The sequence below is a fragment of the Quercus lobata genome, chromosome 2 (genome assembly GCF_001633185.2).
Source record: "Quercus lobata isolate SW786 chromosome 2, ValleyOak3.0 Primary Assembly, whole genome shotgun sequence".
Classification (NCBI taxonomy): domain Eukaryota; kingdom Viridiplantae; phylum Streptophyta; class Magnoliopsida; order Fagales; family Fagaceae; genus Quercus; species Quercus lobata.
Genome location: NC_044905.1, coordinates 14,885,809 through 14,900,441, shown reverse-complemented (window position 1 = coordinate 14,900,441; position 14,633 = coordinate 14,885,809). Strand labels below are relative to the sequence as shown.

Here is a 14,633-nt window from a genome sequence, read left to right as displayed (position 1 = left end):
TGCCAATTTACCCAGTGCATCTTTCTTGTGCTTTCCGTGGAACCCCACAAGAAGTTCCTATTAACCCTATCTATCCCTTCAAGAATCTTATTAGGCAGGAGCACATTTTGCATGACATGAGCTGGAATAGTGGAAGAAGAGGATTGGATTAGAACAAGTCTTCCCGCCATCGAGAGAAGATTGGCTTTCCACCCTACCAGCTTCTTCTTAACTCTATCAAGCACAAACCCAAAATCTTGCCTACGAGAACCCGGGTGCTTTAGAGGAAAACCTAGGTATTTGCCTAGGTTGGAGGTTGCATGAAAACCCAGCTGATCAGCAAGCACCTCTCTTTGATCTGGATCAATATTGGGAGAGAAATACACCCGAGATTTTTCTGCACTAATAGTCTGACCCGAACTAGCACAAAAATCTTCCAGCACCCCCTTAATGGTGGCACAATTTTCTGGGTCAGCCCTGGCAAAAAGTATTAGATCATCCGCGAAGAAGAGGTGAGAAAAGGCTAGCCCACTTCTAGAGGCCTTAACTGGAACCCAAAGCTTGGAATTGCATTTATCCTCAATTAGAGCTCCTAAAAACTCCATGCAAAGAATAAATAAGTACGGGGAGAGAGGATCGCCTTGCCTAATGCCTCTTGAAGGACAAAAGGACTCAAGTTTACCTCCGTTAAACAATAAGGATGTAGACACAGAAGAAATGCAGCTCATGATGAGGTTAGAGAGATTGGGAGGAAAGTTAAATCTAGTCAACATGTCCCTAATAAACCCCCACTCAAGTTTGTCATACGCCTTTTCGAGGTCGATTTTAATAGCCATATACCCCTTCTTCCCCTTGACTCTACCAATGGAATGAATAAGCTCTTGAATTATGATAGTGTTATCCACACCTCTTCTACCAGGGACAAAAGCAGCTTGATAAGGAGAAACCAGATTCTCTAGGTGTGGCCTTAACCTAGCCACAATTACTTTAGTGATAATCTTGTAAACGGTGTTACAAAGACTTATTGGTCTATAATTTCCCAAGACCTCAGGCCCTTGGATTTTAGGAATGAGTACAATATGAGTTTCATTGAGGTATTGTGGCACTCTCTTGTTCTCAAAAGCTCTCATGACTTCCTCAACTACTGAATCTCCAACAGTAAGCCAGAACCTTTGAAAAAAACCGGCATGTAACCCATCTGGGCCAGGAGCTTTGTAAGCTTTCATGGACCAGAGGGCATCCTTTATCTCCTCCTTGGTGACCGACATTCCTAAACCTCTCTTATCCTCATCAGAGAGTTGGGCTTGCCACTGGAGGTTTAGAATAGGGTTTCGATGGACCATTCTCTGCGAGGTAGTATATAGAGAAATAAACCCTTTTCTAAAGTAGTCCATGACAGCCCCTGCCTCCGTAATCCACTCCCCCACCTCATTTTTAATCGAGGCAATGTGGTTCCTTTTCCTTCTAGCTAAGGCTGAGACGTGATAGAAAGAAGTATTTCGGTCCCCTTGAATCATCCAATTAATCCTTGATTTAAGAGCCCACAAGTCTTTCTCCTGGTCTAGAATAATTTCAAGCTCCCTGTGAAGCTGGCTCTCAAAGTTGATTAGAGAATTACTGGGGCTGAGAGCTATGGCGCGTTGAACACCATACATTCTCGCCAAGATTCTCCTCTTTTTGCTATGGATATTTCCAAAGTGGTTCTTATTCCAAGAGGTTGCTTCGTTAGTAAAACGGGTGATGGATTCCTCCAGATTCCTATTGTTGGTCCAAGCATGTGAAACAATACCAGGAAAAGACAAATCAGAGAGCCAGAAGACAATTACTTTAGTGATAATCTTGTAAACGGTGTTACAAAGACTTATTGGTCTATAATTTCCCAAGACCTCAGGCCCTTGGATTTTAGGAATGAGTACAATATGAGTTTCATTGAGGTATTGTGGCACTCTCTTGTTCTCAAAAGCTCTCATGACTTCCTCAACTACTGAATCTCCAACAGTAAGCCAGAACCTTTGAAAAAAACCGGCATGTAACCCATCTGGGCCAGGAGCTTTGTAAGCTTTCATGGACCAGAGGGCATCCTTTATCTCCTCCTTGGTGACCGACATTCCTAAACCTCTCTTATCCTCATCAGAGAGTTGGGCTTGCCACTGGAGGTTTAGAATAGGGTTTCGATGGACCATTCTCTGCGAGGTAGTATATAGAGAAATAAACCCTTTTCTAAAGTAGTCCATGACAGCCCCTGCCTCCGTAATCCACTCCCCCACCTCATTTTTAATCGAGGCAATGTGGTTCCTTTTCCTTCTAGCTAAGGCTGAGACGTGATAGAAAGAAGTATTTCGGTCCCCTTGAATCATCCAATTAATCCTTGATTTAAGAGCCCACAAGTCTTTCTCCTGGTCTAGAATAATTTCAAGCTCCCTGTGAAGCTGGCTCTCAAAGTTGATTAGAGAATTACTGGGGCTGAGAGCTATGGCGCGTTGAACACCATACATTCTCGCCAAGATTCTCCTCTTTTTGCTATGGATATTTCCAAAGTGGTTCTTATTCCAAGAGGTTGCTTCGTTAGTAAAACGGGTGATGGATTCCTCCAGATTCCTATTGTTGGTCCAAGCATGTGAAACAATACCAGGAAAAGACAAATCAGAGAGCCAGAAGCTTTGGAATCTAAAAGGCCGATTGAGTAAGACAGCCCTTGTAGGCTGAGTTTCCATAAGAATAGGACAATGGTCCGAATGGCATCTAGGAAGATGAGAGACTTTAGCCTCTGGGTACGATAAGCACCAATCAGGGTTTGCGAAGAAGCGATCAATTCTTTCAAGAATTAAGTTGTTGATATCCCTTTTATTGGTCCAGGTGTACCTTGGACCAGAGAATCCCATATCAAGCATATTACACCTATCTAGACAGTCCTTAAATAGAAGAGACCGGTTAATGCTAACCCCTCTACCCCCAAACTTATCCTCCTCTAAAAGAGGTTCATTGAAATCTCCTGCCATAATCCATGGCTTATTATGTAAATCAGCAACTTTTATAAGATTATCCCACAAGACACATCTCTCTGCACTCCTAGGACTAGCATAGATAGCAGACAATAACCAAGCAAAATCAGAGGACCGTACCTTGACATCTACGTGGATTTCTTGCTCAGTGATGGCAAGAACATTGATCTCCACTCTGTCTGAATTCCATAAAAGCCAGATCCCACCAGTGAAGCCAATAGCATCCGAACGAATTGCGCCGTCAAAAGGAAGTCTATCCGTGATTTCCTTTGCGCGGTCCCCACCAACTCTAGTTTCTGTGACCACAAAAACCGCAGGATCATGAATCCTCACTAAATCATGCACGTGACTCTGAAAATTGGGCTTCAGAGCGCCCCGACAGTTCCAAGCGATGATATTCATAACTAATTGGTAGATGGGTAGAACACACGTGTCAAGCGACGGCCTAATCCCCGCTTTCCACCTCAAACTCCATTTTATCTTCATCAACATCACGCCGGCTTGACCCGTTCTCAGCCAAAGAATCAGTACGAATTTGAAGACACACATCTCCATCCCCCGAGATGTTGAGAGTAGTCCGATCCTCGACGGTTTTGGTACCAAAACCCAAGCTTGATCCGTGAGTGGCAGGAGGCTTAGCTCGACGCTCATCTTCATGAGTGGGAGGATGAGCTTTTGCATCTTCGGCAGTTGGCGATTGGACCGTTCCAAACTTCTGGAAGCTTCCACAAGCTTCCACACCTTCATCCCGAAAGTCCCTGGGATTTTTACTGATCTCCCCATTAAACGTATTACCCATCTCAGGTTTGGCAAGGGCCATGAAGTTGAAGGCGCGCTGATCATCAAATCCATGGTTGGAGGAAGACGGGGGTTCTGCAGTGAAATTGTTTGGCTGAGTTTGGAGAGTAGCGGCACTAAATGGGATACCACAATTACCCATACCTCTGGCCATTGACTTCATACTCTTCACGGAGGTCTTGGGCTTAGTTTTTGGGCGCAAATGGGCTTGTGAGACTTGTCTCGGGTTGGGCAGCTTGCCAAAGCCCGTGTCATTAATATCCTGAACTATGTTAGTGGGCCGAGTATAGCTGAAACCTGCAAAAGCCTCTGAAGAAGGCCCAGAGCTTGACATAGCAGCTCGCCCAACAACATTACGCACAGGGGGGGCGTACCATTCCGTGTTGATCTTGTGGTCCCTTCAGCTGAGGTACTTTTCTTTGTCACTTTCTGCCCATGCCGCTTTCTGGTCACTACTATCCAAGGGCCATACTGGTCCTCTGTCTCATCCGTTCCACTACCATTCGGCATGGCTTGCATGCCACCTGCAAACACATCTTCACGCACCTCTCGTGAATTTTCCACCTGTCCTGCATGATTTTTCTCCGCCGTAACCTCCGGCTGCTCCTCCTTGCGAATTGTGTAAGGACAAGCTTCTTTACGATGGCCAACACGGCCACAAGAGAAGCAGAGTTTCTGAATTCCTTCGTAGACCACAGCTTGCTCAAACCGCCCTATAAGAATGGTGTTAACCAGAGGTTTGTTGATGTCGATTTGCACGCAAAGTCTGGCATATTTACCCCGCGCCTCCATAGCCGTGTGGGTGTCAATCCTTAAAACTTTTCCAATAGCCTCACCAAGCTGTTTGAGGACTCCTGCTTCGTAGAGTTCTATGGGAAGCCTATTCAGTCTAATCCAAACAGCAACCATAGAAACATCCGCTGAGTCGGGCGTAAAGAAAGGCTCCCATGGTCTAATGGATAAAAAATGATCTCCAACAAACCATGGGCCTCTTTTCCTCCACCATTGTAGCGGGCTTTTTAGTATTGATGGTGCTAAAAATAGCAATATGGTTTTTTAACACCACCAATGCTAATGCTCTCACATAAATAGACCTACACTCCAACAACTCTTATATTAAAATAATGGCAGAAATGAAAAAGGATGTTTTATATCCATTGTTTTACATGTTAGTGACCTCAGCATTGATCTTACAAGTTGCAGCAGTTACTGTTGAAAGAATGTTTTCAGCAATGAACATAATTAAAAATTGATTACACAATCGAATGAGAGATCAATGGATAAATGATTGCTTAGTCACATATATTGATAAAGATATATTTAAGACTATTGAGTGCGAAGAAATCATGCCGCGGTTTCAAAATATGAAAAATCGTTGAGAGCAATTGAGTAAATTAAAATAGGTGTGAAAAATAAATTAAAGTTTAAATTTTATGTTAGATTGTGTATGAGAATTTCATTAGCATATAATTTAGTTATTTACTTTATTATTAATATTGATTAATATTTTTCAGAATAATTTTTTACTTTCAATTTTGTTTTTTATCTTGGCCCCCTGACCCAAACCAGGTGAAAAGACAAAGCCAAGACATTTTGCGCCATGAACACTTGACTAGGTTGAGTTGAGAAACCGTACAAATGATTTGGGTAGTGGGCTGGCGTGAGAAATGGCACGCTATACAGCTCCAGTATCCAGAAGTTAATCGCTAGGCCCAATTTTACAAATTGTAGACGACACAGCAGTCATCTATGAGGTATTGGAAACAATTCAAAACGACAATTTATTGGGGTAAGCCACATTTTGTACAATCTAAAGAAAACTACAAGTCGTTTCCAACTAGAACTAGTAAATTGCAAAGTACCTTTCTTTTACCTAAGCTACAGGTCGTCCAATAGGAATTTAAAAGTTCGCGAAAACGGCAAGTCGCTCTTGCGCCAGGGAGAATTGAAATTAGTAATTAGTAAAGTAATGAATACCAAAAAAAGGTCTTTTTAAAAAAAAAAAAAAAATTTCTTTTAGAATTAATAATAATCCAATATACTTTAACTCCTTGAAACGTACTAGTTTAAATATCTGGGTGTTTTTCTTGGAAAAAAAAAATCTAGTTGTTTTAACTTCTTATATATTTTTTGAGAAAGAACTTTTTATATAAGTTCTTCTAAAAAAAAGAAAAGAAAAGAAAGAATTCTTATATAAGTTAAGATAGTTCATTCCATTTTAGCCAATACAAATTCATACAATTTTTTTTATAGTTTTAATTAAAAAAATTGAAATTAGAGTTGAGATGATATGATATGATATGAGTTTATAATGATGAGTTATATGAAATTATTTTTATTTTTTGAAATCAAGGCTATAAATATATTATGGGTTATGTTAGCGGGTACCGCAACTTTTTTGAAATTTTTCTGACAATTTTTTTTTTGTCTTTTTTAAAATTTTATAAGCATCGCTTGATGTGTTTTGGACTTTTTTCTGACATTTTTTTTAAATCTTTTTTTTTTTTTAACTTTGACAAGCACCTGGTGCTTGTTAACATTTTCCATATATCATATAGAGAATGATTGAGTACAATTGGAAGGAGGAAGCAAGGACATCCCTCAGTCCAAACGGTACGGTCCTCCATATCCCTTGGATGGGAGGCCACTTCATTTCATTGCAACATTTAGTGACAACTCAAGTACCAATAATCTCCAACCGATCAGCAATTTCCTCACAGAGAGATAACAGTACACTAAACAATATCATTTTCTTAGTCAAATAAAGTAGCCAAATTGGGATTTTGTCCATGCCTTTGCCAAAAAATGGCAATGGGTCACATTATATTTTTTTTATTTGTAGGCGTAAGATTAAGGATCTGTTTGGATATAATTTATTTTGCTGAAACTGAAAACTGAAAACACTGTAACAAAATAATTTTTAAATGTGCAAATAGTGTTATGAGACTTATTTATTTTTAAAAAAAAAGTTACTGAAAAGTGGAATTTGTGAGTCTGTAAACTGTGCATTTATATACTGTTTATGGTTGACTTGGTCAAATGCAACCAAAAAAAAAAAAAAAAAAGAGAAAAAAGGTCAGAAGTTTGCAGCCACTTATATTTCCAATCCAAACTCCCTCTAAGACATCGGATGCCAAAGCTTGTTGTCTTCGTTAACTGTTTAGGGGCGTGAATTTTTTGGCATTGTCCCACACTGGTGACTTTGTGAACCAATCTTATTCATTGACATAATCATATCGTGTTGGAGTACTGATCAGAAGCTGTCATGGCTGAAAAAGAAGAGATCAAGAAAAGTGAGATGGAGGAAGTGACACCAATTCCACTCCTCACTTCTTACAAAATGGGAAACTTCAATCTCTCTCACAGGTCAGTATGAATATCCATATTTATCATCCAATATTGATTCAAGCTAAGCAAAACAAACCCACTTGGTTTGGTTGTGTTCTTTATTAGTTGTTTAAAGTTTAATGGATTCGTAGGATTGTTTTGGCACCATTAACGAGATCAAGATCCTACAACTTTGTTGCTCAGCTACATGCCGTTTTGTATTACTCCCAGAGAACAACAAAGGGTGGCTTCTTGATTGGAGAGGCCTCTGGGATTTCAGACACTGCTCAAGGGTATGTGTTATTTTGAATTCTAAAGTTTTGGAAAATCTATGAAAATATATAAAAAAAAAAAAATTGCAAACAACAAAGATTATTTCCCATATCAAGTTTTGGTGTGAAAATTTGAAATCTTCCACTCTAATATCATGTGGTTTTAAAATTTGTATCCCTGAAATAGCATAACTTGAAATTATTCTCTTTGACATTTGATTAGTTTGTAATTGCTACTAATTGAGAATTGATAATTAAATCAAACTTTTCAAATCCAATAAAATCTTTATGTTGTCCTACTTTGTAATTAATAAAATTATTTGGATCACCAAGAATCTCATAGCTCAACTGGTTGAAACTTCTTGGTGTTTCCAATAAAAACATCCAGAATTCAACACCTGCTCCTTCAACTATAGAATTGAAAAAAAAAAAAAAAAAAAAATCATTTGCCCCCTCTCATTTATGAGGAGAACCATAATTCAAAGACCCCCCTATATTACAACTATTGAATTATCCAAAGAACAAATATATATTTAAGAGGCTAAGAAAAACAGTTGGGAATATGGTACTTTATAAGTGGTACAAGAGTTCCTATGGGTATAAATAGTTAAAATAAAAAACAAAACAAAAATTGCCAACCTAATCTGATTTTTGTGTTAGTGTTCCTAATTAGATGTAAAATCCATTCTTGAAATTTATTTCTAACTGATCCGAAACTAATCTAATTTCTCTCAAAATTTTTAAATTATGTTAACTTGAGCATAAACTTAATGCAAATTTTATTGATAATACCTTGTTCCAATAAAATAGGTATGCCTTTTGAATTAAATAGATTTCAGTAATCCCCTCAAAAAAAAAAAAAAAAGATTTCAGTAATGACTAAAATTTCATTAACTAAAAGATGTAATAAATATTAAAAAAATTCATTGTATTACAATAATAAAAACTACTTTAAGTAAATTCAAGTCTATAAATATATAGATTAATAGATTATCTTCCTTTTTTTTTTTTATTAGAATGTAGCGTTCTAGTATGGGCAATTTGCATATTTCATCAAATAATTGACTACTGATATTTAGTAGCCAAATCATTTCTCCTATTAGTTATTATATTCTAAAGAATAAATTTGAGATACCTTATTCAAAATGACTACAATAATTTAATTACAATATTTGTAACTCTTTTGTGAAAATTTTGCTTTCTAGAGTGATTATTGACTACTATAGATTGATTCTTATTTTTCACTGTGCCCATGCATTTGCACCGATTACAACCACCTTATGTTTATGTAAGGCACAAAACATCTTATCTATACTTCTTTTATTTTTACTTTTAAAGTGGCCCAAATACTCCTGGCATTTGGACAAGAGAACAAGTTGAGGCATGGAAACCGATTGTGCGTGCTGTTCATGAAAAAGGGGGCATATTTTTTTGCCAACTTTGGCATGCAGGGCGAGTTTCTGATTATTGTAACGTTTCTTTTCCCTTTTGTTCTATTTGTTGTATTCTTAATGGTTAGAATTTTTAGTACCATGTTAATACTCTTCTTGTCTCCATGAAAAATGTTCTTTTTTATTTATTTATTATTTTTATTATAGAAAATTGACTCTTTATTTGGTTTCGAATTTGAATTTGAACTAGAAAACATTTTCTTTCATTCACAAAAATAGATCCCAAATATGAAACTATAATTTTTTTTTGGCCTATATGACTTCAATAGTTCAATATGAACACTAATAAAAAAAACATAACCAAACAATTGAATAGTTAAATCATAGGAATAACTATTCCATTACAACGTTTATTATAATATACCAAACATACTCTATAAGTGGAAAAATGGCTAGTTTTAGAAAACAGAAACATCATTTGGAAAAAATTTATCAGTCGACCAGTAGTCAATGTTTGGTCTATAAATTGAGAAGGGGCAAAGGGAGAGATTATTATTGGGAGAGTTTTTTTTTTTTTTTTTTTTTTTTTGTGGAATTTATTTGTGGTAGTTTATTAAGTATATAATGTTTTGGAATGCGTGGTCCACTCTATTGGGTTTGTTTTTCGTTAAATATGAAAAAATGTTTTTTGTGATGCCAAGCACAAAAAAATGTGGGGAAATGTTTTTTTTTTTTTTTGGAGGTTAAAAGAGTGCTAATAACATGTTCCACAGCCTATCAACCCAATGGCCAACCTCCAATATCTTGCACGGACAAGCCAATAACAGCTCTGGTTCAAATTGATGGCACTAGTGCCGCGGAATACCCACCTCCTCGACGCCTAAGAACTGATGAAATCTCACAAGTTGTCAACGACTTCAGAATTGCAGCAAAAAATGCTATGGAAGCAGGTCATTCTTATCCTAACTGAGAAGTTCAACTTTTCACTAGATACATTTAGAAAAGTAGTTTGACATCCATTGGCATAGTTAACATTCCATTGTGTGTATTGATACTAAAGGCCCTATATTGTGGACCATCATCTTCATAGTGTAACCATCAACCCAATTGCATTGAAATAGGCTGCTAGCTTGCTTTGATTTTCTGACCACTCTTTTATTGGGCTGAAGTTTCCTCAAGTACTGCAACGCTTAATTTCTATAATCTTTAATTCTATCTGTTCTCATGAAAGGAAAGTTCACAGTTATAATTACAGGTTTTGATGGAGTGGAGATTCATGGAGCCAATGGCTACTTGCTTGATCAATTCCTGAAGGATCAAGTTAATGATAGAACCGATGAATATGGAGGGAGTTTAGAAAATCGGTGTCGCTTCCCACTAGAAGTAGTTAAAGCCGTTGCTGACGAGATTGGAGCCGATAAAGTTGGGATTAGGCTCTCTCCTTTTGCTGATTACAATGACTCTGGTGACTCCGACCCTGAAGCTCTTGGCCTGTACATGGCTGAGTCCCTGAACAAATGTGGAATACTCTATTGTCATATGATTGAGCCAAGGATGATTACCCAATTTGAGAAGCATGAGACCAAACGTAGTCTGTTGCCCATGAGGAAGGCCTTCGATGGGACATTCATTGTTGCAGGTGGATACAATAGGGAAGAAGGAAATGAAGTAATAGCTAGCGGTAGTGCTGATTTAGTTGCATTTGGACGTTTGTTTTTGGCCAACCCTGATCTGCCAAAGAGATTTGAGATCAACGCAAAGCTTAACAAGTATGACAGAAGCACCTTTTACACTCATGATCCTGTTGTTGGATACACAGACTACCCTTTTCTTGAACCTAATACTTAAAAAATTGTAGACAGACTACCCATCCCTTAAACTGGGAGCTTGGTCAACTAATTGAAACAAAAATTCACAGGTATTCTGATCAGAAGATTCAGAACAACCATTTTGTGCGGATGGAATTTGTTTTTTTTTTTTTGTTGGGGGGGAGGGGGGTGATGTGTATATGGCGACATTAGTAATGCTAGGGATACTATTACGTTTATTGCATAGAACTTACAAACTAATGTGTCACCATTCACAAAAATGCATTTCAAACATTCATTTATTAGGTGGTTAAAGTCCACCAATCAAATACATTATCATGTTAGTTTATAAGGTTTACGTAGTAAAATTTGTTGTATCTTTATCATTTTCCAAGGTGGCATACATTACATTGTTAAATTATAACTAGTTCAAGTTTGTTTGTTTTAGCTTAAAATCAAGCTTATTTTCATTACTAGCTGATGTGCCAATTTTATATAATTGTACGATAAATGAATGAAAATAAGCTCATCCAAACACACTAAAGAATTAGCTGTTCATGGAATAAATCAAACTAAATCTTTATGTAAAATCACGACAACATAACAGATGCAGCAGCTGCAAGAATAACAAGAACAAGAACAACAGAAACATTAATGACAACAGCAATAACATTTAGCAAACTCTGGTTCAGGTAGCAGCTCCTTCAACTCAGGATGTCTTCCAAGCTTGTTACGCAAGCCATGAATCTCTCAATGGGTTTTGGAGGGTAAAAGAGTTTATATTATTAAATTGCCTAGGCAATATCTTCTCCTGAAAGCAAATAGATGAGTGACCAAACAAAGTTCAAATCGGTGGGTAAGTAAACACTTTTAAGCGAAAAATGAACAACTTATCAATTAACTAGAATCACTAGATTGAAACCTGCTTCACATTATCCCAACAGTGAAATCCCATTCAGAACTGCAGAGTGTTGGGGAAGATTAATCCTTTGGCTGGAATCTCATCTACAAATTTCTGTGGCATGTTCGTTAAAACTATTTTCTCAATGTTTTCCAGAATAAACAATGGGGCTGGAAGTTCCTTTAGCTTGTCACAGCATCGGATTTCTACTTCTTGGAGTTCATTAAGTGCTTCTTTCCCCACCTCCCATGTCTCCAAATCCTTTAGCATCCAAAGCTTCAAAATTCGAAGCTTAATGAACCCTTTGGGTGGGCACTTCAATTCCTTCCCAGTGTAAGAATCTGCCAATAGCCTGAGGACAGAAAGGCTTGGCAGCTGCGCTAGGATTGGCATGGGATCTTTTTGAAGCTTTGAGACCGACAAAGTAAGGACTGTAAGTTTAGGAGGGAATTCATACCTATCATGTAGCTCCGGTATGCTTCCAAGCAAATATAGGTGGGTAAGATTCTCAAGGCTTGACAGAGGCTTCAAATTGAGCTTCCAAGGTTGACCATTTTGGTTCTTGGATCGTATCCTGAGAGATTGAAGACTTGCAAGTCTTGCAATCCACTCATCTAATTCTTGAAAGGAATCTAAATGACATGTCAGACCCAATTTCCTGAGATTAATTAACCTATACAAACCATTCTTCACTGGAGTCTTTTTGTCCACGAATAATCCCCATAATGTTTGGAGATGAGTAAGAGAAGTGCCATGGTTTTGCAGAGACATGTCAAGACGTATTTCATTCAGACACAGATGGCGCAGGTGTTTCATCTTCCAAATAGAACTCGGTAGAGAGCTGATATATGTGTGCTTCACATCCAAAGTCTCAAGGTAAGGCAGTTCACCAATAGACGGGGGAAGGGCATCCAGAAAGGTCCACCTTAAACCCAAGTACCTCAACAAGAGAAACAGTTTCCCCATATTGTCGGGCAGTTTAGGCTTGTAAACACGCTCTAGATCAACCACCCTCAGCAATCCAAAATTTTGACCAATGACTTTGTTGAGAAACTTATCAATTTCTGTCGCAGGCATATCATTTTTTTGAATGTCGAAGGCCAAGTAAGAGCGCAGATTTTGAATTTGTGAGATGTACTCTTTGGGGTCAGCAAAGTCAGTAACCCGCCGAACAACATGCTGAGGAGGAGTTTCCGTTTCTGACATTTGTTGGATGTAGAAAAGGCCAATCTCCTGAGCTTTTGACAAGAAATTACTATCATCCTGTAAGACACCAATACGACATGTTTTGGGACTCCCGTCTTTTCTCCATTTGAATATTTGAATCAAGTTTCTTTGCACAAGTTCTTTGAAGTATATCTCCACCATATCCTCCGGAGTCTTCTCAGGGTCTGCTTCACAAATCCCTCTGCAAGCCATAGCCGCTGCAACCTTCTCACAGGAATATCTTTATCTTTTGGGAAAAGCAGTAAATAGAGGAAGCAAGGCCTCAAGTGGAAGGGCAGATCGTTATAACTCAGGGCCAGTATAATTGAGAAATTGTCTTGCTTGCTGTCTAGTTGCCAACTTGGGTGCTCAAAAACTTTCAACCATACTTCGTAGTTCGGATCCTTTGTCGACAGCAAACCTCCAAGCACCACGATTGCCAGAGGTAAGCCCTTACACCTACTTATAAGTTTTCTCTTGAGCTTGAGGACTTCTTCATCAGAGAAGTGAAAGTTGTCTGGTAAGCGTACCTTTTTCAAGAATAACTTCCAGGTGTCTTCGTCATTTAGCGGATTGAGCCGGTGAGGCTCTCCTCTTGTATCTGCTGAAAAAGCGACGCGATAATTGATAGTAGTTAACATGATCCTGCTACCATTTTTTGTGTCTGGAAAGGCCTTAAGAAGTTCTTTCCATAAACTAGGTGTCTGCAAATCGTCCAACACCACCAGATACCGTTTCTCCTGCAAAATCATATGGATCTTCTCTGTGAATTCCTCTTTCGTAGATTTTTTATCAACAATCGAACTGACAATCTGTTCCAATGTGCTCAGCAGCACATCTGTAAGGTTCCCAGAGGCAAGAACCCATGCTCGACAATCAAAATGGCTTTTAACCTCAGGACTGTTATAAATTGCCTTTGCAAGGGTAGTCTTGCCAGAGCCATGCTTGCCTACAACTGAAATGACGCGAAAATCAAAACGACTTTTAACCTCATTTGCCTTTGCAAGGGTAGTCTTGCCAGAGCCATGCTTGCCTACACCTGAAATGAGCGGAAGCTTTTGGTAATCCCCGGATTCCCGGCCACTGCCAGTTAGCATGGTCACCAGTTTGCTTTTGTCTTTTTTGAAGCCAATGAAGTCTGTTTCTTCATCCACAGAATAGCTAGAATCATTGTTTTGCTGATTCAGTGTTAGCCCTTCATCTTGATAGCTTGACCTTGATCTGTGCAAAGTTAATTGCCGAATCCTGAGAGGCTCGCCTTGGTCCATTTCCGTCTTGCTTTTGTCAAGGTTTTTTATCTTGTCCTTGATCCCCTCTATCTTTTTGCAAAGGTCTGAATCAGCCTTCAAATTCTTGGGGATGAAAAAGTAACCCATTCTCCTTGCATACATTTTCCGCAGGACAAACGTTTCAATGGCATCCTCCATTTCATAAACAACAGCAAGAAATTGATCCACCCACTTCTTAACACCTTCGTCGTGTTCTTTTTTATCTTCTGCATCTATTAGGAAGCTCTGCATCTGTCTTAAGCTGATTCTGACTAGCTCTATCTCATCTATTGCCTGATTGAAGATGATTGGTTCTTGAATGAGCAGGTCTGTGAGTTTCCGTATCGCTATAGAAACAACTGCTTCAACATCCATTGACTTTTCTCTTCCTTTTTCTCCTTATCCCTGCCAAACCAATGGTGCTTCGTTTGTTTGAGAACCGGTCAGTTGTGAAAGGTTTAACACTATTCTTTTTTTCTTAAAATTGACTAAACTCTACCTCTAATACTTTTGCAAGTAGCGCTTGAAGTCTCGAGTCATGAGCCGACTTAATGGGCCTAATTGAGATTCAGATTCCCGAAACTCGGTCAATCGAGACTTTGTTCGGGCATGGCTTGATTGATGATCGACTGTGTCCAGAAAGGCATAAACTGAGATGATTTTGGGTGTTTTTTTTTGGCT

The 14,633-nt window shown here is 38.5% G+C and overlaps 1 protein-coding gene and 1 pseudogene across 2 annotated transcripts; one reads left to right on the top strand and one right to left on the bottom strand.

Moving 5' to 3' along the window:
- The first annotated feature begins 6,896 nt into the window (after nt 1–6,896).
- LOC115974659 (putative 12-oxophytodienoate reductase 11) lies at nt 6,897–10,728 on the top strand. Of its 2 annotated transcripts, none has more exons than XM_031095114.1 (5): nt 6,897–7,145; nt 7,259–7,399; nt 8,717–8,847; nt 9,543–9,719; nt 10,025–10,728. In XM_031095114.1, the coding sequence occupies exons 1-5, from the start codon at nt 7,045–7,047 to the stop codon at nt 10,615–10,617; spliced, it is 1,143 nt and encodes a 380-aa protein (XP_030950974.1). In that variant the 5' UTR covers nt 6,897–7,044; the 3' UTR covers nt 10,618–10,728. The 2 variants fall into 2 exon arrangements, with proteins under 2 accessions (XP_030950974.1, XP_030950972.1); XM_031095112.1 differs by having other exon boundaries at nt 10,013–10,728.
- A 369-nt stretch (nt 10,729–11,097) lies between these two features.
- LOC115974940 lies at nt 11,098–14,597 on the bottom strand (annotated as a pseudogene).
- Between the last annotated feature and the right edge of the window lie 36 nt (nt 14,598–14,633).

Coding starts and splice junctions, on each gene's coding strand:
- LOC115974659 (XM_031095112.1), top strand. CDS start 7,045: ATGGCTGAAAAAGAAGAGATCAAGAAAAGTGAGATGGAGGAAGTGACA. Junction 7,400..8,716: donor ATTTCAGACACTGCTCAAGG/GTATGTGTTATT, acceptor TTACTTTTAAAG/TGGCCCAAATACTCCTGGCA. Junction 8,848..9,542: donor AGGGCGAGTTTCTGATTATT/GTAACGTTTCTT, acceptor CATGTTCCACAG/CCTATCAACCCAATGGCCAA.